The sequence below is a fragment of the Primulina eburnea genome, chromosome 13, assembly GCF_022965805.1.
Source record: "Primulina eburnea isolate SZY01 chromosome 13, ASM2296580v1, whole genome shotgun sequence".
NCBI lineage: Eukaryota > Viridiplantae > Streptophyta > Magnoliopsida > Lamiales > Gesneriaceae > Primulina > Primulina eburnea.
The window spans coordinates 32,498,183-32,520,841 of record NC_133113.1 but is presented as its reverse complement, the minus strand read 5'-3'; the positions used below and the strand labels follow the sequence as shown (position 1 = coordinate 32,520,841).

General features: G+C 34.3%; 5 protein-coding genes across 6 annotated transcripts; all 5 read left to right on the top strand.

Moving 5' to 3' along the window:
- Positions 1–1,479: 1,479 nt before the first annotated feature.
- LOC140810499 (protein FAR1-RELATED SEQUENCE 5-like) lies at positions 1,480–4,841 on the top strand. Its single transcript, XM_073168343.1, has 5 exons — positions 1,480–1,486; positions 1,947–4,097; positions 4,198–4,379; positions 4,454–4,534; positions 4,626–4,841. Exons 1-5 carry the CDS (start codon positions 1,480–1,482, stop codon positions 4,632–4,634), a joined length of 2,430 nt encoding a protein of 809 aa, XP_073024444.1. The 3' UTR covers positions 4,635–4,841.
- A 1,599-nt stretch (positions 4,842–6,440) lies between these two features.
- Positions 6,441–9,509, top strand: LOC140809734 (transcription factor MTB1-like). Of its 2 annotated transcripts, XM_073167448.1 has the most exons (3): positions 6,441–6,757; positions 6,869–6,995; positions 7,065–9,509. In XM_073167448.1, the coding sequence occupies exon 3, from the start codon at positions 7,081–7,083 to the stop codon at positions 8,842–8,844; it is 1,764 nt and encodes a 587-aa protein (XP_073023549.1). In that variant the 5' UTR covers positions 6,441–6,757; positions 6,869–6,995; positions 7,065–7,080; the 3' UTR covers positions 8,845–9,509. The 2 variants fall into 2 exon arrangements, with proteins under 2 accessions (XP_073023549.1, XP_073023550.1); XM_073167449.1 differs by lacking the exon at positions 6,869–6,995.
- A 2,482-nt stretch (positions 9,510–11,991) lies between these two features.
- Positions 11,992–13,449, top strand: LOC140809351 (cyclic pyranopterin monophosphate synthase, mitochondrial). The gene is made up of 2 exons (XM_073166945.1): positions 11,992–12,551; positions 12,714–13,449. Exons 1-2 carry the CDS (start codon positions 12,441–12,443, stop codon positions 13,299–13,301), a joined length of 699 nt encoding a protein of 232 aa, XP_073023046.1. The 5' UTR covers positions 11,992–12,440; the 3' UTR covers positions 13,302–13,449.
- A 1,048-nt stretch (positions 13,450–14,497) lies between these two features.
- On the top strand, positions 14,498–16,219 carry LOC140809915 (aspartyl protease family protein 2-like). The gene has a single exon (XM_073167697.1). It carries the CDS (start codon positions 14,527–14,529, stop codon positions 15,976–15,978), a length of 1,452 nt encoding a protein of 483 aa, XP_073023798.1. The 5' UTR covers positions 14,498–14,526; the 3' UTR covers positions 15,979–16,219.
- Positions 16,220–19,574: 3,355 nt separating this feature from the next.
- Positions 19,575–22,482, top strand: LOC140809691 (E3 ubiquitin-protein ligase SINAT5-like). Its single transcript, XM_073167398.1, has 3 exons — positions 19,575–20,134; positions 21,406–21,792; positions 21,961–22,482. Exons 1-3 carry the CDS (start codon positions 19,928–19,930, stop codon positions 22,318–22,320), a joined length of 954 nt encoding a protein of 317 aa, XP_073023499.1. The 5' UTR covers positions 19,575–19,927; the 3' UTR covers positions 22,321–22,482.
- The last annotated feature ends 177 nt before the right edge of the window (positions 22,483–22,659 follow it).

The following is a 22,659-nucleotide window of genomic DNA, read 5'->3' as shown; positions in this document are numbered from 1 at the left end:
AGTTTTTTTTTTTAATATCAGAAGGATTGACTGGTATCACAAATAAAGATTTGTGAAGCTGTGTCACAAGAGACGTACTTAAACTAAAATTTGTAAACGAGTTTGGTTACATTGAATAATAATTAATATGAAAGGTGAAATATATCTGTTACGAAGTAAAACTAACATTAAATAGAAAGCATACTGTATTTGAACCAATTAGGAGTACTAGCTAACTAATTAAATGGCTCTATTATCGTATTAATTACGCATCGGAATCGTAGGGAGTACTTGGATTTGATACAACCTGAAGGTGTCTATCTTATCGTGCTAAATAAATGAGAATAAATGTCAAACTTTAAAAATGTTTTTAGTATTTTATATATAAATATCAAATCAATGAATATCTCAAATTCATTAATCAATGCATAAGATCATTTGAAGTCGAATGTTACTAAATCTATTATTCAAACCAAGAGACAAGAAACATTTAGCAACAACGTACGTGAAATCCGAAAAAATCATATAACTTATTATACAGAATTAATGATCTCGAAAAACACTTTGCGAATAAGTCATATGTGTTCGATTTTATAAAGCAGGGGATTGTCGTTGATATTTAATTAACATATAGAATTTTATGATATTTATTCGAAGTTTTCTAATCGAGATCAAAAACATGAAATTACACTGTATAAAATCATGTTCATACTGAACAAGTTGGTATACTCTCAAACTCCATAGAAAATATTTATATGCTAAAAACTAGTTGTGTAATTTTTTTTGAAAAAATTTAAACAATTTTTGTTTTGTTTTAGTAGCACAAGTGGGGTAGGGTTAGTTAAAGGGTCCCTGCCTATCTTCAATTAATTTAGCACAAAATTTTGAAATATATCGACTTTTTTGTACTAAAAATGAAAAGTTCAAGGCAAAAACTTTTATGAGACGGTCTCACGGGTCGTATTTGTGAGACAGATCTCTTATTTGGGTCATCTATGAAAAAGTATTTTTTTTATGCTAAGAGTATTAATTTTTATTGTAAATATGAGTAGGGTTGATCCGTCTCACAGATTAGGATTCGTGAGACGATCTCACATGAGATCCTCTCAAAGTTCAATTATTAAAAAAAAACAGAAATTCAGATGAGATTGAATTGGAAAATATTGAAGTTATTCGGTAGCTCTTTTCTTGTGTTGTGTGGCGTTCGTAACGAGGCACACACCCAATAACGGGTGAGTCTATGCTCCTCCAGGAGGAATACACCCTCCTCTCCTTTGTTTGACACGTGTCCTATTGTATTATTTTTTAAAATTTCTCTCTCTTGTATTTTTATTGCTTTAATCATAGTTCTATGTCCAACCATAGTTAAGTAAAGGCAATAAAAATAAGCGTGATTCTTCATAACACTAAATTATATTAATTAATGAACATTTTCTCCCGCTTCTCCACCGAGCATCCTCTTCCCGCCTTCTCGACCGCAGCTTCATCTGTAATTTTGTAATGGAAGGTATATTTTTTGTAGTGTTCTTTTAATGCATTAACTATCATTTATTTCCTTATTTCTAACACAGAATTTACTTTTCTTTATATATTATTATCTTCATTCTTGCATATGAACGAAACATTAACATAATGAAAAATAAAAAAAATCGAGATTCCAAAATAACACAATTTGAAAAGATTGCGTTCATTATATTGGAAATATCTAGCTTTTTTATCTAGGAATATGCAAAAAAGAAGATTTGGCTTTTGACTTTTTAAAAAACTCATTATATATTCCTAAAAATATATATATAAAATCTGAATAATTATTATTTTTTAAATGATTTGGTTCTTTTGGCTCTAATATTGTGGAGGCATGATATATAACATCTTAAGTTTTAGCATTTTTATTTGTGCAGGTTCGATACTATATTGTGTAGGTGGATGTTTTATATTGATACTTTTTATCTCTATTATTTGTATAGATTGGATGTCAAATGATAAAAATGATGTTAATTGCACTGATGGAGGTGACAAAGCTGAAAGATTTGAGACACTGAATGTTGAGAAAAAACTTGATTCTACAATTGAAGAATTTGAGAAAAGGTTAGATTTTGGTCAAACTATTAAAAGTATTGACGATGCATATTTATTATATTGTGAGTATGCACACACGAAAGGTTTTAGTGTTCGGAGGGGAAAAGAAGCTTATTTCAGTGGTTCTAAAGATCTTTACATGAAAGAATTTGAATGCTCATCCCAAGGAATAAAGGATGAAAAGCGGAGTGCAAATAATAATAGACCTGTGTATCAAAATTTAGAAACAAGAACCAATTGTAAGGCAAGACTTAGAATCCGGAGGAAAAAAAATGAAAATTGGAGAGTCACCACTTTTGAGATTGAACATAATCATGAAATGGTTGATGAAAGTCAAAGATATTTGCTGCGATCGGCTCGTAAGGTTTCATATGCTCAAGGTGTAACTTTAAGAGTAATGTCAGAGGCCGGGATAAAACCTTCTAGTGCTTTGTCGTATATGGAAAAAGAGTCACACGGGGTGGAGAATTTAGGTTTCATTCGAAAAGATGCCTACAATTATCTGAATTATGTGACAAAGGGACACTCAAGGGTTGAAAATGGTGATGCTTTCGAATTGATACAATATTTTAAAACTAAATCAAATGATGAAGATTTATTTTATTGGGATGTCCAAATGGATGAAAATGGTCGTCTGTCTAATTTTTTCTTCAGAGATAGTCGAGCTAGGATTGATTATGAATACTTTGGCGATGTGCTTTCTTTTGATACAACTTATCGGACTAACAAGTATAATTTAATATGCGCTCCTTTTGTTGGCATAAACCATCATATGGATAATGTGATGTTTGGGTTAGCTTTCATGTCTGATGAAACAGAGACTTCATTTCAGTGGTTGTTTAAATCATTTCTTGAATCTATGGGAGGAAAACAACCAGAAACAATTTTTACGGATCAGTGTCAAGCTATGATGAATGCTATTGAATTGGTGTTTCCTCTGTCACAACATCGTCTTTGCCAATGGCACATTTCAAAAAATGCTCCTTCGCATCTAGGTCATTTGAATACCAATCAAGCATTTAAGGGTATGTTTATGAAGTGTATGCAATCTTGTGATTCTGAAGAAGAATTTGAGGGAGTGTGGACAAAAATGATTCATGATTTTGCTCTTGAAAACCATTCGTGGCTAAGGGGAATGTACAAAATACGACGTAAATGGTCAACATCATTCAGTAATGATAGATTTTGTGCTGGACTTAAGGCTACCTCTAGAAGTGAATGCACAAACTCGATTTTGAAAGATGGTGGAAAGAAAACTTTTACTCTTTTTGAATTTGTAAAGAGATTCCAAGAAATTCAAAAACGGTGGCGGATAAAAGAGAGTGAAGAAGACTACAAGTGTCGACATAAATTTCCTGCAATTTTGGTGAAAAATCAGCCATTGCTACGACATGCCGCATCTGTTTACACACTTGAAGTCTACAAGATATTTGAAAAAGAATTGGTGAATTCTTTAGACATTGAGTTTGATAGTTTGCCTTCTTTCATGGGCAATCCACTTGAGTTTGCTATAAGATCACTTGGACAATCAACTAGGGTTCGAAACGTCACTCTAGATGTTGAAACTAATGAAATCAAATGCACTTGTCATTATTTTGAGACTGTTGGAGTGTTGTGTAGACATATTTTGATTGTTCTAAAATTTATGAATGTGCATGAGATACCGGAGAAATACATAAAGATGCGATGGATGAAAACAATTCGAAATAGAGTACAATGTGGTGAAAATTTTGGTATGGAAAGCGAGCATGAGTCGGATGTTGTGTACAGAAATCAAATGATGAGACTTTGTTACGATCTTATCACAAAAAGTACGGTTCATGTTGATGCGAAAAAATTGATTAGAAGAGGACTTCAAAGTCTTTCGACAGAGTTGAATGCCATGCTTGAGAACTTCAAAGTAAATGATGAAAATGTTGGTGAAGATGATCGTCGAAGAAATCAAACAATCGTCCGTGATCCTGCTTTTGTTAGATCAAAGGGAATAAATAACTCTAGTATGCGAAGCCATTGGGTTTCCAAAGGGAAGAAAAGGAAAGGTAATATTTATATCCAAATTTAACATTTTAGTTATATTGTTGTTTACTTGATTTTGTTATTGTGTAAATATTTTAAATGATACTTTTTCTTTATATATAGAAAGAACAACTAAAAATATGATGGGTAGAGTTGAAAAGATTCATCATGCAAGAGATGGACCTTCACTTGGAGGAACAAACACTCATATATCGTATTCTTCTCAAAATGGAGCTCAAGAAATGCCTCCTCTTCATTTGCCATTTCAATTATCTTGTCCAACATTAAATTCGGTAATCCATATGGTAAGTGAAAAATATATATGTTGTTTGATTATATAATTAAATACATTGATATTACTCACATAATACTTACAAAGGAGCATGAACATGGATTACATAACAACTTAAGTGGATTGACTCCAAATCTGATGCAATATTTATGTCATAACATTCTACAGGTTTGTACCTTGTTTTAAATGTATATGGATACTACTATTATATAAAACATAAAGTCTTTAACTATTATAAATTGGGTGTATTTTTTTACAGGATAATTGAAGACCTCAAAGTTCTGGACATCTTTTGAAGATTTTGAATGACATTGCTTAAATATGTTTTTGCTCAAATATTGCAATGAAAACATAAAGCTACTCATCTATTGGTTGGAAAATATATATTGTTTTTATGATGATTGTATCATGTTTGAATTTTAGTATCATTTACATCGTTTTTTTTAATATCATGATGTAGTTTTTTGTGCATTATAAGGAGTTCAAATTTAATTTTAGTAAATATAAATTTTTTATAATATTTAAATTTTATCATATAAAGTCTTAAACTTTTAATTGAATCACTCAAAATTGAGTTTTTTTAATTTTACACGGTTGGAAAAAAATCAAATAATAAATAAATAGTAAAATAAGAAATAATTTCAAAATAAAAAATTAGAAAATAAGAAAGAACAAGAATCACGCCTATTTTCTCTTGTCTTACTTAATTATTGTTGGGCATTGAAAACATGAAAGAAGAACTATGATCAAAGCAATAAAAAACAAGAGAAAAAATTTTTTAAAATTAATACAATGGGACACGTGTTAAACAAAGGAGAGGGGGGGTGTATTCCTCCTGGAGGCACACACCCAATAACAAAGTCATGGGTGCATTTCACGTGACGCCTTAAACTTCACTCACGTGCGTTTCGCCTTCTATATCAAACGTGTGACATTAATCAACTCCTTATCTACACGTGTCTTGCAGGAGCCGCGCGTCATCTCACGTGCTGGCACCTCGATTTGGCCAGATATTTCAATATAGTTTTTCTTTTTCACGACTCTGTATGTTTATCTACTGTCATTTTAATATATATAATATATTAAATTTTTTAGACTGATGGGGGGCTTGCTTGAATTTATGAATTCGAGAGCTTGTTAATTAGCAATTTTATATTTTTCCGAATTCAATTATTACAAAGCCCCAATTAATAAAAAAAATGAATTTTATTATGTATATCAGTTTGACGAGTAGGTTTTTTTTTAGACGGTATCAAAAATCTTTATCTGAGAGATGGATCAACCCTATCGATATTCTCAATAAAAAATAATATTCTTAGCATAAAAAGTAATATTTTCTCGTGGATGGTCCAAATAAGATATCTGTCTCACAAAATACAACCTGTGAGCTCGTCTCACACAAGTTTTTGCTCAGTTTGACAACTGATTCTCCATGAGTTTCACATTGGATTGAATTTCCAGCAACAACAATAAAATAGTATGCTCTTTCAAAAATGTTTAAACGGTGGTGAGACAGTGATGATAAAGCAAAAATTTTTTTTTAAATCCTCGATCAAATAACCAATGATTTGTAGCTGTCAAACAGATAAGATAAAGGCAATTTAAAAAATACATAGCACTGTGAAGTACTGAAGTTGAAAGCATTGACCCATACAATCTCCCCACGTGAAACTTATTAGGAAAGGACTAAATTCGTATCGTATTTACTATTTTTGGTCGACAACAACATAGATACACAAACATATAAACTGAATGTATTTATGCTAAAATTCTTCTATTAGTTTTTTTTTTAATTTCGAATAGTTTTTTATAATTAGATCTCGAGCTTAATATCTATTTTGAACTCGAGATTTTGACGTAAATCATTTCTAAGTCATTTTTAAAAAATTATTCAGATGGTTTAACTCTATTGTTGTGTTGTCAAATTTTTTTAATTAAATTACTTTGTTTGAAACAATTAATTTATTTGTCATCCACCGAGGGAAAATCAATGGAAGGGTAATATTAAATAGTTTTTTTTAAAAAAAATTATATGGCTTCAGATGCATTTAAAATATTTGAGAAGATCAATATTTTAGAAATTTCTCTTAAAATTAAGATGGTTGCCGAACGCCGCAGAAATGTATCAATCCCCACTTAACCATACCATGGTTGGTCCTTCCCTGTTCATTTCACCTCCACACAAAAGCTTCAGTTCATACTTCATACACATGCAGCAATAAGGGGGGGCAACAAGGATATACGAGCAAAGCAGCCCACACCAGTTCCTTCCTTCTACCCAGCAAAACGAAAGGAGCAGAAGATACCTGAATTTCAGATCTTTGTTCGTTAGATTAGCTTTTGAATTCAGAGAAGTGAACGTTTTTTAAAGTAGAAATACTTTGATTACTGGTGAGTAATCGCTTTCGATTTTTTGTGTCTTTTTTCGCTTTCATTTTTTGGTCATGATTAAATAGGTGTTTTTTCTTGGTTTTTTTTTTTGGGGCATGCATGTCCGCTTAGATGTGAAAACTTTGAGATCTGAAAGTAAGAGTTCCGAAAAGATTGATTTTTTTTTTTCGAAAAGCTGAGATGGGATTCTGCCGTATTTGGTTACAAAGAAATATCGAGATTGAAATTCGTCGACAAAGTAAGATTTGGTTTTTATTTGTTATCCGTTGTTTTGGCTGCTAAATTCAAGTTCGAATCTTTTGGCCAGTGGGTAGGTTGTTGGGATGAAATCAGATTTTTTTATGGGTCCGGTTCCGTGGAACGATGAGGATAAGGCCATGGCCGTGGCGGTTTTGGGGAGTAAGGCTTTTGATTACCTGACCTCAGGCTCTGTTTCAGACGAATGCTCATTGATGGCTGTGGGGAATGATGAGAATCTGCAGAACAAGCTCTCAGATCTTGTGGAGGGCACAAGTTCTGAAAGTTTTTGTTGGAATTATGCAATTTTTTGGCAACTGTCGAGATCGAAATCCGGCAACTTGGTCTTGGGATGGGGGGATGGGTGTTGTCGTGACCCTCGAGATGATGAGGAAGCTAGAGTCAGTCCAATATTCATTACGGGAATTGAATATGAGTCTAAACAAAGAATGAGGAAAAGGGTTCTCCAGAAGCTGCACACTTTGTTTGGGGGAACCGATGAGGATAGTTATGCATTTGGATTGGATAAGGTAACCGATATCGAGATGTTTTTTCTTGCATCCATGTACTTTTCCTTCCCTAGGGGAGAAGGAGCTCCTGGTAGGTGTTATGAATCTGGAAAGCACGTCTGGGTATCGGATGTATCGAAGTCATCTGCTGATTATTGTGTTAGGTCATTTCTCGCAACGTTGGCTGGCATGCAAACGATTGTTTTAGTCCCAACTGATGTTGGGGTGGTTGAATTAGGCTCAGTCAGATATATCCCAGAAAGTTTGGAGCTCTTGAAGGTGATTAGGTCATCCTTTTCGTTGTTATCGAGGGTCAAGCAAGTTGAAACCGTTGCGGCAGTAACCGACAAAAGAAATGTGGGCGGCGCAATTTCTAATTCGGGAGTTCGCAACCAAACAGAAGGCATTCCCAAGATTTTCGGACAGGACTTGAATTCTGCTGGTGTGCTGTTCAGGGAAAAACTTACCTTTAAGAAAGTGGGAGATAGGAATTTTGACGGGGATCTGAATGGGAACAGGCTGCCATTAACAAACACTCGGCTGCCATTGGCGCAGTACAACAATGTGAAGCCAGGGAACCCTGTAGAGATTTACAGTCCTCATAAGACTGCAAAATATCTTCCCAAGCCGATCAATGGGGCTAAGCAAGAGTTCCAGCTGAACAATTTTATGAATCAAAAGCTTACGAAAATGCAGATTGAATTTACTGGTGCCACCTCAAAGTCTGTAACTCCACTGTCACGCAGTGTTGAGTCTGAACATTCAGATGTCGAAGCATCATTTCAAGAAGAGCATACAGGGCTACAGACAGAGAAGAGGCCCAGAAAACGTGGTCGGAAACCTGCCAATGGTAGAGTCGAGGCCCTCAATCATGTAGAGGCAGAGAGGCAGCGACGAGAAAAGCTGAATCAACGTTTCTATGCGCTACGAGCAGTTGTGCCAAATATCTCCAAGATGGACAAAGCTTCCCTCCTAGGAGATGCAATATCTTACATAACCGAACTTCAAACGAGGCTAAAGAACATGGAATCACAGAGGGAAGAACTTGGAAACGTGTCAAGAGATGCAGAAGTGTTAAATGTTAAGCCAAACATGGAAGTATCGATTCCAAGCATCGAAATCGAAGGTAATTGCGAAGAAGTCACCGTGAAGGTGAGTAGTCCGTTGAGCACTCACCCTATATCACAGATCGTCCAAGCCATCAAGAATGCTCGGGCAACCATCTTAGAGGCCAAAATGGCTACAGGGAGCGAAAAAGTGTTTCAAACATTCGTTGTAAAATCACAGGGCTCGGAGCCGCTAACCAAGGAGAAGTTGATTCAAGCATTATATAATCCATGAGTCCAGCTCCTCACAGAGGTCTGTGGTCTGTTTGTTGAGTAGTATAGTATGGTGGTTTGAGAACTTACCAGGCATAATGTGCTGTGAATGAAAATGGAAACTTTTGCAGAATATGTTAGTACCTTCGGCTAATTTCTGTTTGTTTATAGTAAGACTTATCATGTCACAAATTTAGTGGAATCCGTCGAGTTTAATGACTTGCGTTTAGTTCTGAAATTGTCGATTTCCTTGCTTTTTATGTATATATATTTCCCAGTTGAGGTAATTAGTTCTTAGAAAATGTTTGTAGAATTAGATTTCAGAATCTTGAGTGAATGTTGGCGGGGACTTTTGTCTCAAGGAAGAAAATGACTAATCCCATTACATGTGAAACGAGCATGGAAATGTCTTGACTGTGGATGGACTTTTTGGAAAAACGTGTGGCAACTATTTAAGCGGTGGGCCATTACGGTTTTTTATTTACTAGTTGTCATTTCATAAGGGTATTCGTTTAAATGTCACGTTCTATGATTTGATTCAATCTTGGTTTCATTCATTTCTTTCTAATTTCTCCAAAATAGTTATAAATGATTTGTTGCTATTTTGGCTTTAGCTTCTTTTTGCCCATACTAACTAGTCCTTATCCCCGACCTGCTGTATCTAATAAAATATGTTCTTTGTTCTCATATTCTTAATATGTATAAATTTTTTTATATGTAAATTCAAATTTCCCCTCTTTGACCCATATTTTACTGGGGTGAACGGACCCACCAATAGATCAAAATACACAATCAATGAATCATGTTGTTTAAAATAAAACAAGTCGACAACTCTGAATGGTTAAGCCCAACCGTGGGTGATTGGTGTATTTTAAAAAAAAGGACGAGCATAAGCCACCCAGCATTAAAATATGCGTGATTTTGGTTGGCAAAGTGTCGCACGAGGATAACAGTAAACACCAACGTGATTACCATGAATCATTAAGCACAGACATATATATATATATATATATATATATATATATATATATATATATATATATATATATATATATATATATGTCTGTGCTTAATGATTCATGGTAATCACGTTGGTGTTTACTGTTATATATAATAGGAGAGTAATAAAGGGTATGTATAGTTTTATTTTTGTGATAATAATATAGTTAGGTTTTCATTTGATAATTATGATTTATTTGTGTGTGGGATATTTAAAAGTTCTAAAATGTATTGTATTGCAATAATATTGCGAAGTAATGAAAACAGGAATTAAAATAAAAAATGAATGAAGTGTATAGATGCGAAAAATATATATTTCCATAAAAATTAAAGACAAATCAAGTAGTAATACATTTTTTAAAAAAAATAAATGTATTTATTTTAAATTTAATAAATGAATTTAAAAAGACCCCAAATCTTCAACATCCATACTATGTGAGGACATGATAATAACAACCTAGAGAGGACACCAACTTTTTCTTTTCAGTTTTACCTTTATATGATACTAATATTATATTTTTAAAAAAATTTCAACACATACTTTTTTTTTACCATTCAAATTTCATTTTAGTCCAACGATAATAATAAAAAATATTGTACGCACGTTGTGCTGACTAACTAGTTTCAATTAAAAATACATGTTAGGCTTTAGGGTAAGCAGGCCTAGTGGGCTGGGCTAGGCAGATATTGTTAAAATGGCCCAGACCTAGACCATTTCTACATGAATTGACCACTAATGCTAGGCCTGGCATTAAAATTTGCAATATTCACTTTTTATATTTGTTTGGTTTTTTTTTTTTTTTTTGCCATTTTCATATTTTTTTGTGACATCAAAATATTGATATATATCGATATATTCAATTTCATATACTTTTACGAAAGAATGATTAATATATATATATATATATATATATATATATGTGTGTGTGTGTGTGTGTGTGTGTGTGTGTGTGTGTTTGTGTGTGTATTATCGATTAAGAGAGCTCTCAATGCACAACTAACTTTTGGTGAATTTTTTTCCCCCCAAAATTACCCATCACATTTGGCTCGAATGTATATCATTTTGTTATTTAATATTAATCTTTCAAAAATATAAAATTGATTTAATTTTCTGTAGTAAATTGTTTTTATTTACTACAGCAGAGTATGTTGAAATTTTCATATTTCATAATTATAGAAAATTCTTATTTCTACATTTTATGTCGTATTTTAATTTGTAAATATCATGACTAAATTAAAATTTTATTAAAAACAAAATATATAACATTCACGTATTATATTACACACAAAACATGTGTATCTAATCGTTAGTTATTAATAAAATGATGAGGTTGAATAGTAATAATCTTTGGTGAAGTCTTTTTTTAATCTAACGCTATCTTTTCACACATTTAACTCTAATGTGTGTTTAATTTTGTAGAGTATACTTAAATTTTAATGTTTTATAATTGTAAAAAAAAAATCATATTACTAAATCTCATGTAATATTTAATTATATATGTATATATATGATTTTGATATGTTATCCATCCACTATATAAATTATCATTTATTTATTGGATATGATAATCATATTTAAATTGTATATCTAATAGGTGAGTGTCATCTAATTAATATGCACGGTGAGTGTCGAATGAATAATATATCAAAACTATATATATTTCATCAAAACATATAAAAAGTTATTTGTATAAGTAAAAATAAAAAATATAAAAAATAAGAAAATTATATTTTATAATTAACTTCCTTATTATAAAAAAATCATTAGGAAGTGTAGATTTTTTTTTTATAAATATAAATCATGTATACATGCTACAACTTTAAAAATAGTAGAATCTCTTCTAGGAGAAAAATATATAGAGTTTCGGCAAAAAGTTGTGTGAGACGGTCTCACGGTTCGTATTTTGTGAGACGGATCTCTTAATTGGATCATTCATGAAAAAGTATTATTTTTTATACTAAGACTGTTACTTTTTATTGTTAATATCGGTAGGATTGACCCGTCTTACAGATAAAGATACGTGAAACCGTCTCATAAATAACCTACTCTAGAGTTTCTAAATGTAAATATTATTGTCTTATTTTAAAATTTCAATGTGTAATAAAAGTATGCGTTAACTGACTTCATATCTATATCATCAATATAGAAAATGAAACTTAAAAGATTAAACAAAAAATTCCAATAAGCTATAAAAGTTAATGTTTTCAAAATAATTATATATTTTTTATAATCTGATATCATGAAATTCTCCCAATTTTGATGGGCTTTCTATACGATAGATGAAATATTTTCAAACAAAAATTTTATTATAAAATTAGTTCCAATTCCAGATTCCTGTGTTGTGTGCTGTCGTTAGTTTCCCCTTTCGTTTTTGTTTCCCGGCCGCCAGAAGTTGCGTCGGTTTCACAATTGCAAAGCTCGATTACTCTCAGTTGTAACTATGATCTAAAATCGGGTTTGATTGTTATTTCGTCGAAAACTGCAACTTACCGGCTCAATTAAGAGCAATCCAGTTCTTCAAGTGTTTGTGAAAATGCCCCAATGAGAAAAGTGTGCTGAATGTTTGATGTGTGCATCCACATTTCACTTGTACGCAGCGAAACCAAGCTCGGTCAGTGATGTTTCTTTGTCGCGTTGCATCAAAACTTAAGCCGCCGCCGAGATGTACTAGGTTCTTTACCAGCGACACGAGCCATGATCTTTCTAGAGCCATCGCGGAGCTCAATCAGGTGGCATTTATTCTGTTAATGTGTTTGCTTCACGTCAAAGCCTAAAAAATAAATTTTTGCGTTACAGTATTTGTACCCACGTTTCCAAGTCTTTAGCATTAAAGTTTGAAGACTCTGTCTCACTCATTTTGATTAATCGTAATGTCAATTTTTCGTCTATAGGAAATGGAATGTGTGTTTGGTGAACCTCCTGCATCTAGTTCTTCATACAACCAAGCTGTGTCACAAGAATCACAGTTTCCGAGCAACAACCTGACACAAAAAGAACCGGTATCTGGTTTGTCTCATGTCGATAGTAAAGGTGCAGCCCAAATGGTGGATATCTCATCCAAAGAGATTACAAAGAGAATGGCCGTTGCGAGTTGCAAAGTCATTTTAGGCCAGAAGGTGTTTGATTTGGTTTCTTCCAACCAGATGGCAAAAGGAGATGTCCTTACTGTCGCCAAAATTGCGGGTGTCTGTGGAGCAAAGCAAACTAGCAATCTTATTCCGTTGTGCCACAACATTAGCTTGACAAGTGTTTGTGTGGATTTGATATTAAATCCTCGTGATCTCAGCATTGAAATACGAGGTGAAGCCGCCTCAACAGGAAGAACTGGTGTGGAGATGGAAGCATTGACAGCAGTAACTGTTGCCGGTCTGACCGTGTATGATATGTGCAAAGCTGCTTCAAAGGATATTCTCCTCACGGATGTACGCCTCGAACACAAGAGTGGTGGTAAAAGTGGGGAATGGACTAGGGAAATTTGATTCTACGTTGGAAATGCACTCTGTCGACTTTTCCGTCATCTTGTTTATCATGCACTATCATGTTAGAAGTAACTGAATATTGTGTTTGGAATCATATTTTTGTAATTGAATCAAAGCATCTCGATTTTAATGGATAGGTGAAAATCAATGGCTTGCCATGCTAGTTACAAACTTAAAACAGGATTAGTTGTGTTCATATACTATGTGACATGTAGGTTTGTCGTTAAAGCGAATGAATAATTACTTCTCGATGCTCTTCTGCAGTTATGGATTTTTCCTTCACAAATTAACTCAGTTGACGCCTTATCTGCTATCATCACATAGAATGCATATGTTTTTTCAAAATAAAGAACGAACTCGTAATTCAATGCTATAAATTTCAAATTGTTAGTAAACAATGTTTTAAAATATATTGTACAAGCTAAAATAATAGAACGAAGGACAATATATAAGAATTCCGAACAAGAAAGAAAATAATAGACTGGGGAATCATGAGAATTTTAGATGAAAAATAATGGAGGTAATTTTAGAAATTCCTGATGAGCATTTTGGTCCAGCGACTTTCTCAATTTCGGGTATTGTTCCATCATAAGAAGCTGGACAGCACACAAAATAATGAAATATTTGGCAATTTTCGACTTTTGAAAAGTTAAATATCAAATCCTGAGATGAAAATTTTATTTTGGTAAAAAAGAAGATTTTTTGGGAATTCAAAGCATATAATTGACATTATGTATATATAATGTTCAATCGGAGAACGAATATATAAACTTTAAAGTCGAATTTATCTATATGCTTTTATATAAGGCAAAAATTTGTGTGAGACGGTTTCACAGATCGTATTTGTGAGACGGACATCTTATTTGGATCATCCATGAAAAAGTATTACTTTTTATGCTAAAAATATTACTTTTTATTGTGAATATCTATAGGGTTGACTCGTCTTACAGATTAAGATCCATGAGACGGTCTCACATTAGACCTACTCTTTATATAATATAGGCAAATTATTTTTATATCTAATTCACTTATTATCTATTTAAATAGAATTTGAAGAAAGAATTCATGGATTAACCTAGACAATCATTATTGTTATATACAGTAATTTTTTATATTATATAAAAATAATAATGAATGGACCCATGGTTTAAAAAAATTACGACCACATACTTCAAAGCCAGCCAACAGTTGAATCGTCTTCGGTTATTTATGGTTAATACTCCCAATGCTATTTCTCCCATTTCGCACTCTGAAAATGGACCCAAAACCCATCTCAATTTTCTTCTCTGTTCTTCTCCTTCTTTTCGTGTCCTCCTCCGCTCTTCAGTATCAGAACCTCGTTATCACCTCCCTTCCCAAACCCAAAACACTTTCATGGGACACCCTGCGAGAAACCGAATTCGTGCGCCATGCTCAGACCCTACTGGATTCTGATACTGGTTTTGCAATTGATTTACACCATGTAGACAACGTATCTCCTGCTTTCAATTCTACTCCGGAATCCCTTTTCAAACTTCGTTTGAAACGTGATGCTTTTAGGGTCAAAGCACTCTCCACTCTCGCCTCCGAAGCTGGCAAACCGCAGGTTGCGTCAGATTTCAGCAGCACGGTGATTTCCGGGCTGGAACAAGGAAGTGGCGAGTACTTCACACGGATTGGGGTAGGCACTCCGCCCAAGTATGCCTTTATGGTGCTCGATACCGGAAGTGACATTGTCTGGATGCAGTGCTCCCCTTGTAGGAAATGCTACACACAGTCCGACCCGGTTTTCGACCCCAAAAAGTCGAGCTCATTTTCAGGCGTCTCTTGTGGGTCTCCCCTCTGCCGACTGCTCGATTCTCCTGGTTGCACTAGCGACCGGAAGAAATGCCTTTACGAAGTTTCATACGGAGACGGTTCCTTTACCGTGGGAGAATTGTCAACCGAAACGCTGACGTTTCGGGGGACGAGGGTCGATAAAGTTGCTCTTGGATGTGGTCATGACGACGAAGGCCTGTTCGTTGGCGCCGCCGGTTTGTTAGGCCTAGGCCGTGGGAAATTGTCCTTTCCTTCACAAAGCGGTCGCCAGTTTGGTAGCATGTTTTCCTACTGTTTGGTGGACCGTTCAGCTTCTTCCAAACCGTCTTCGATCATATTCGGCCAATCGGCGGTGTCCCGAAACGCCGTTTTCACCCCTTTGTTGGCCAATCCAAAGCTGGACACGTTCTATTACGTGGGGTTAAACGGTATTTCCGTTGGTGGGGCACGCGTCCCTGGCATTACAGCGGCGGCCTTCAATCTCGACTCGAGTGGCGACGGTGGAGTGATAGTGGATTCCGGCACATCCGTCACCAGGTTAACCCAACCCGCCTACGAGGCTTTGAGAGACGCATTCCGGGTCGGGGCTTCAAATTTGAAGCGTGCACCAGAATTCTCTTTGTTCGACACATGTTTCGATCTCTCAGGGAAAGCCGTGGTTAAGGTGCCGACTGTGGTGCTGCACTTCTCCGGCGCTGCAGTCTCGCTTCCTGCTTCTAACTACTTGATTCCGGTTAATAGTGACGGAAGGTTTTGCTTTGCTTTCGCGGGTACGACGAGCGGGTTGTCTATCATTGGAAACATACAGCAGCAGAGTTTCCGGGTCGTGTTCGATTTGGCGAACAACCGGGTCGGGTTTACTCCTCGGGGATGTGACTGAAGCTGATAATAATAGTTGAATGGTGTTTGTTAAATTATCTTTTAATTTTAATTTATCTTGTTGCGTCAAAAGGGACCAAAAAGAAAAGGTGGCATGATTGATATATATGCCCCTGTTTTTATGCTGTAATACAAAAGCAAAAGTAGAGATCTTCTATTAATTATTACAATCTAAAAAGAAGAAGAATCAATGTTCCACCTAAGAAATTTAGTGAACATTGACAGAATTAATTGGTCTGGTGTGTATCAGCTAAGAAATTTAGTATGTCATTGGTTTTGAATATACAAAATGTTTATATATTTGCACATATGCAATCGAATCGAGCCTAATTCTTTAATATTTGAGTTTGATTTGTTTGTAATTGAGTCGAGTTCGAGTTTTATTTAACAAATATAATTATGACTCAAGAGGTTATTCGATCTTTCATCGAATCTAAACAAACTTAATAAGAATAAATTTATAATTTTAAATATTTATTAAATTCTTTCAAAACTGAAATTTATATTTAGAGAAAAATATAAAATTTTTATTAAAAAATTCAATTTAATTTTCATAAATAAATTTAATATATTTTTATATGTTTTATGTAAGTAAAATATAAAATTTATAAATCAAAATTAAAACTATTATTTTTTATATAAAAATTAAATCAAGATCTTATCAACAAATATATTCACCAGCCGAATATTTGTCAATATATTTGCCCTATGTACCCATAGTACCTTTGGAGAAGGGATGCAATTATTTTCACAGCGGACGGAGGTTGCTGACAGTTAATTTTTATGGGCCGGAACTACTAACCCTAGATTTCATCCAGCTGTTGCCTATCAGTAGGTAGACAGAGTCATATATAGAGCTCTCGCAGTTGTTGAAAAATTAATGTCTCAGTGAAACGTCTGTGGCGCTAAAGCCCTTTGTTTGAACTAAAGAAGTTTGTGATTTAGAATAAAAAAAAAAAACACACACACACACACACACACACATATATATATATATATATATAAATAAATAATTTATATTAGTTTTATAACAGTCGTTTTATTATTTATTCATGGAGCATGACAAGCAATTCTCCGTATATTTTGTTCGACTTTTTGAATTATTGAGCTTTTTTCATTTTGAATGAAAATTGGATAAATATATTATGAGCTTGTTCATTAGATGATTAAGTGTGGAAATAAGAATGTCTCGTATAGGAAAATAATCTTAGGATAAGTGATCTTATGTTGAGTTACACTCACATATCGGAAGTGACGAATCCATATCTGTTAAAACTTTAAACTACTTTATTTATCTTTCGGGAATTGTGATATCGACTTACACATTTAAGTTTTAGTCTATCATGTTAGAGACTTAAGAGCATGGTGAATGTTATTTAGGTCGAGAAGAGACTCGATAAACAACATGTGGGGTTTCAGTTTTTATACACAACTCAATCTCCCTTCGTGTGAAAATGAGATATGATCAGATAGGATGGAACATGTGGGTTTTGGTTTCTTGAAAACGACATTTATTTGCGTGTTGCAACTTGCAAGTTCCCCCTACCGTCCGCCAATTTTGAAGTATATGACATTCGATGGTTGCCCGTGATTTTGATTCGTTGGATTCGCCACGGGCGAGAGTGTGTTCAATAAATACGAGTGCGAGCATTTTCTTTCTGAGAATTATTCGTGGCAAAGGTGTTGGAAATTAAATTAAATTAATTTGGAAGGATGAGACGTGGAGGGTGTGTAGTAAGGACCGAGGGAGTGGGAACAAAAATCAAGTCACACGAGGCATACAAGGAAGTAGCAAGATTAAGGGCGTAGAATGCGGTGAATCAGCGCAAGCAAACCCCACATGGGTGCAGCACTAACACGCACACCCACACCCACACCCACCTTTGAAATTAGTATCAATTACATGAGTCTAACGCGCACTTTTGCTTTCCACTTTAGGACCCCACACACTTTGATAAAAACTTGTGTGAGACAGTCTCGCGGGTCGTATTTGTGAGACAGATCTCTTATTTGGGTCATCCATGAAAAAATATTACTTTTTATGCTAAGAGTATTATTTTTTATTGTGAATATGGGTAGGGTTGACCTGTCTCACAGAATAAGATCCGTGAGACGGTCTCACATGAGACTCAATCTAATTCTTTTTATTTTCATTGCTCTTTATTATTTGCTTTATAAGAAATTCATACATATATTATATATATCACTCATACATGCTTAAGATGTCGCCCACCTTCGCATCTAACACTGCAGTGATAATAAATTAGTTAAACTACTCCTAATTCTTGAGGTACACTTTATCAATAACAAATGTTCTGACTTTTTTCGGACTAATCTAATAATTATATATTATAGGATTTTACTATTAACACATTGAAATTAACATTTTTACGAGATGAGATCCCTATGTTTGTCTTTTATTTATTGATTAATAATGGATTTTTTTCCTAAAATATATAAAAAGTAACAAAAATATATGTATGTTTGAAAATTTTAAGCAAAAACAAACAAAATATTCAAGGTTGTGTTTGATTGGATGAATTTAAAATATATGGATTTCGATTATATTTTTATTGTTAACAATATAACAATAGATGAAATCTTAATTCATATCTTATTAAATTAATTATATTGAATTTCAAATGTCTTTATTATTGGGTCACCTTTGAATTCATTATAATTAATTTGAAACAATATATAAACATATAATGAGTGAATTTGAAATTTATGACCATTCTTCTCAAAAACTACAAAAAATTTATTTAAAATCCATAGTGATACACACTAACAATATATCAAAAACAATGATGTAATCAAATCAAATCGTTCTATATGAACTAAGAAAATTCAGGTGATACAGGGATTTCGGTTCTAGAGCGTAAATGTCGCTTCTGAGAATCCTAAGAAAAAAAGCGATGGATCGTCATCTATATCACGAACATAAACGTCAGGTGTTGGGAAGTACTCGACAAAAATTATCCGACATTCAAACCAGCGTTACCCAAAACAAAAGAGCACTTCAACGAGAGAAGAAGCGCTTATATTTCATCAGGATTGTTAACTTCTATTTATAGGTTTTCAAGGATTAATGGGCTTGGCTAAGTTAAGTGCACATAGACCTTCTCATGTTCATTATTTCATACAATGGAACTTAATAATTCATATAACCACGCGGCCCAAACATTTTATTCGAGCTTAAGAATGAAATTTGGGCTATGACCCATCAAATATATTTATTTTCTTCCCATATGCACATCAGTATCAGTATATGTTTTGGTTCACTTATCAAATACACTAATTACGTACAATTTATGTGATTCTCCTCCGAATAAGGTATGTGAAACATGACCAACTCATAATCAACGTAACAAATGATTGTACTGTTTTATATATACATATATGAATAAATAGTACATATTTCTAAAGGGATAGTTCCCTATTTCTTAATAATAAATTGTATGTGTTATTTTTAAAATAGTTATGAACTTTCAGTCTTTTATATCTTATAAATAAACAAGAGAGGATTTTTAAAACAACGAGAGCATTTTAGGTAAAACAAAAAAAAACCTTCCCTCTCTACATCAAATATAAGTGAATTTTAAGAAGAAGGACAAATGGGCTGCGATTTTCTTTTGCATGTAAATCCATTCCCAGAATCACATTGGAGATAACACCGTATTTCTTTTGGAGGAAAGCTTCTTCATTTAAAGAGGGGGGTAAAAGTATTTAAAAGGACGAAGCCTGATCAAGAAAAGCATCTTCCATTAAGAACCTTTTATCCTCCTTTTTCACTATTCATCTCCCATACCCTGCAAATCTCAAATCTTTCCTGAAAGAAATATCCCAGTTCATTAAAAGGGAGCAATCTAGCAAATAATCCTCCCACTTTCGGGTATATACAATCGATGATTTGAAACTCCAAGAAAGACTTCGAGAGAGGATTTTCAAGAATGGAATCTAGCATCGAATGCATATCAATCCATGACGGGATGCACGAAGATGAGATCCTAAACGCCAATCCCTTTTCTCAGTGGTCATCTTCAAAGCCATGCCACAATAGTAATCTCAATGGTGGGATGAGTACTCCGCCCACACGTGTTCACGAGCTTCTTGAATGCCCTGTCTGTACCAATTCTATGTACCCTCCCATCCATCAGGTTTGTTATCTTGTGTCGTTATTTTACTATTAATCATTGTTATTGTTATTACTACTCCTTTATTGGGTTGATTGATTCATTGGTGATTGTTTTCGATATTTGCTACTTTCTTGGTATTTTGGACTAATGGTACATTTCCTGTAGATGGTTTATTATCAAAATGTTCCCTTCTGTGCACCCTTGTTTTTGTGAGAAGTACCGGTTGCTGCTCAAGGTTGTAAATTGAGCAAACGGTTTCATTTTGCTGCGAATTTCAGTGTACTTTGGATCTGTGTTTCGTTCGCTTGTCTCGGACAATGGGATGCAATAGCAAGAATTATTCACTTCTAGGATTATGCGCTGACTTGTAGGATTGACCAGTTGTTAGTAGTTGAATTCTTGAAATTGTCAGGAAACGATCTTTCATGTATCATGCAGCTGCTTGATTGATTATCAGTTGCTTTGTGAATGAAACCTTTTTCATCTATGGTTTTTAATTTGGTGTAAGTATGAAAGAGTTCAGTTGAGGAGAATGTTTTGGAAACCCGGGTTTATTTGGATCTTTGAAGGTTTGTTTATATTTGAATGAACAATGATTTAGTTGGGAAGGATGGATCCCTTCAAATGCATTAACGAGAGAGCCACATGCATCAACATAAAAGAAATCAAATCATTATTTTGGGGAAAAAAGTGGTGCTCAATGTAGCATGGATTTGGAATTAAAAGAAACAATCACTGTTGCCGGCATGTCAGAGACTGTCGAATTTGTATTTGAATGAATTGTGGTGAGATAAATATGTCATTGCTCCCTAAATTGTTATCGGGTATGAGAAGCTGCAGTTTCCTCGCATTTGTTGGTAGTACCATGGTTTCATCGAAATCATGTCATTTTTTTTCCTGTTAACCAATCAAACGCATGAGTATTTTTGTGCGTGGATTATGATTCCTGCCTCAAAACTTGCAAATAATTTTCTTCTTTTACATTATGTACTCAAGGATTTCCTTGTCTTAGTTTTTTTTACTTGTACATGGATTAATGTATTGCCAGCTTGAATTTGAAATTTAGCTATCATATTGTTTCCTTTACCTATCATTAACTGTTTTTTCATGTAAATATTACTTGCGTTTCATTAAGGGCATACATGATATCAAAATCATGTGCTAAACTTGTCTCCGAGCATCTATCATGTCGGCTGTTCTCTTCGTTTTTGTTACAACAAATACGTGTATGAAATTGACCAAGTATTCAAAAACGAAATAATTGACCTATTTATTCAAGTTGATTACTGCAGTGCCCCAATGGGCATACCCTCTGTTCCGCCTGTAAAGTAAGGGTTCACAACAGATGTCCTACTTGTAGACTGGAGCTTGGTGATATAAGATGCTTAGCACTTGAAAAAGTGGCTGAATCCCTCGAACTTCCTTGCAAGCATAACTCCCTCGGATGCTCTGAGATCTTCCCTTATTACGGTAAACAGAAACATGAAGCCATTTGTAGTTTTAGGCCTTATAACTGCCCTTACGCGGGATCAGATTGCTCAATTGCTGGTGATATTCAATGCCTTGTTACTCACTTGAGAGATGATCACAAGGTGGACATGCATTCAGGCTGCACATTTAATCATCGCTACGTGAAATCAAATCCTCGAGATGTAGAGAATGCAACGTGGATGCTAACTGTGAGGATTTACGTATCTGTAACAAATTCTTACTTTTACTTAATTTTGTCTAGAGACTGACTGGTGATCTTTAAAGAATATAATTTCGGGCTCTTTAATGACTTGCCTAAATGAATTTGGCCTAATTGCATCTAAAACTTCATTTACCATATCCTCTTCTGTATCCAGGTCTTCCATTGTTTTGGTCAGTATTTTTGCCTTCATTTCGAAGCTTTCCAACTTGGAGCGGCTCCTGTATATATGGCTTTTCTTCGGTTCATGGGAGATGAGATGGAGGCTCGGAACTTTAGCTACAGTTTGGAGGTTGGAGGAAACGGTAGGAAACTTATATGGGAGGGCACTCCTCGAAGCATTAGAGATGGTCACAGAAAGGTTCGAGACAGTCACGATGGCCTCATCATACAACGCAACATGGCACTTTTTTTCTCAGGAGGAGACAAGGACGAGCTTAAGCTTCGTGTAACGGGTCGTATATGGAAGGAACCACAGAATCCAGATGGTGGAGCTTGCATACCCAATCTCCTGTAGTTAACCTTTTGGTTTGTTGGAAATTTTTCCTTATCTTTGCTGCTGTATCTTTCAGTAAATCCATAAGCTTCCTTTTGCATTGTTGCTGGTCACTATCAAATGTACTGAAGGACTGCCGGATTTCGTTACAAGTTTATTCTATTCGAACGAACTGTGGGTTGAGTATTTTTTCTCCATGTATGCAAAGAAGCGCTAACACGACATATTTTCCCAGCACGCATTGGTATATTATTTCGTGGATTTGGTAGCTATAGATAATAAATTGGGTTTTTCATGATATTTTTATTAAATTATATAAAAATTGAATACTTTTGTAAATCAAGAGGAGGGATGATATTG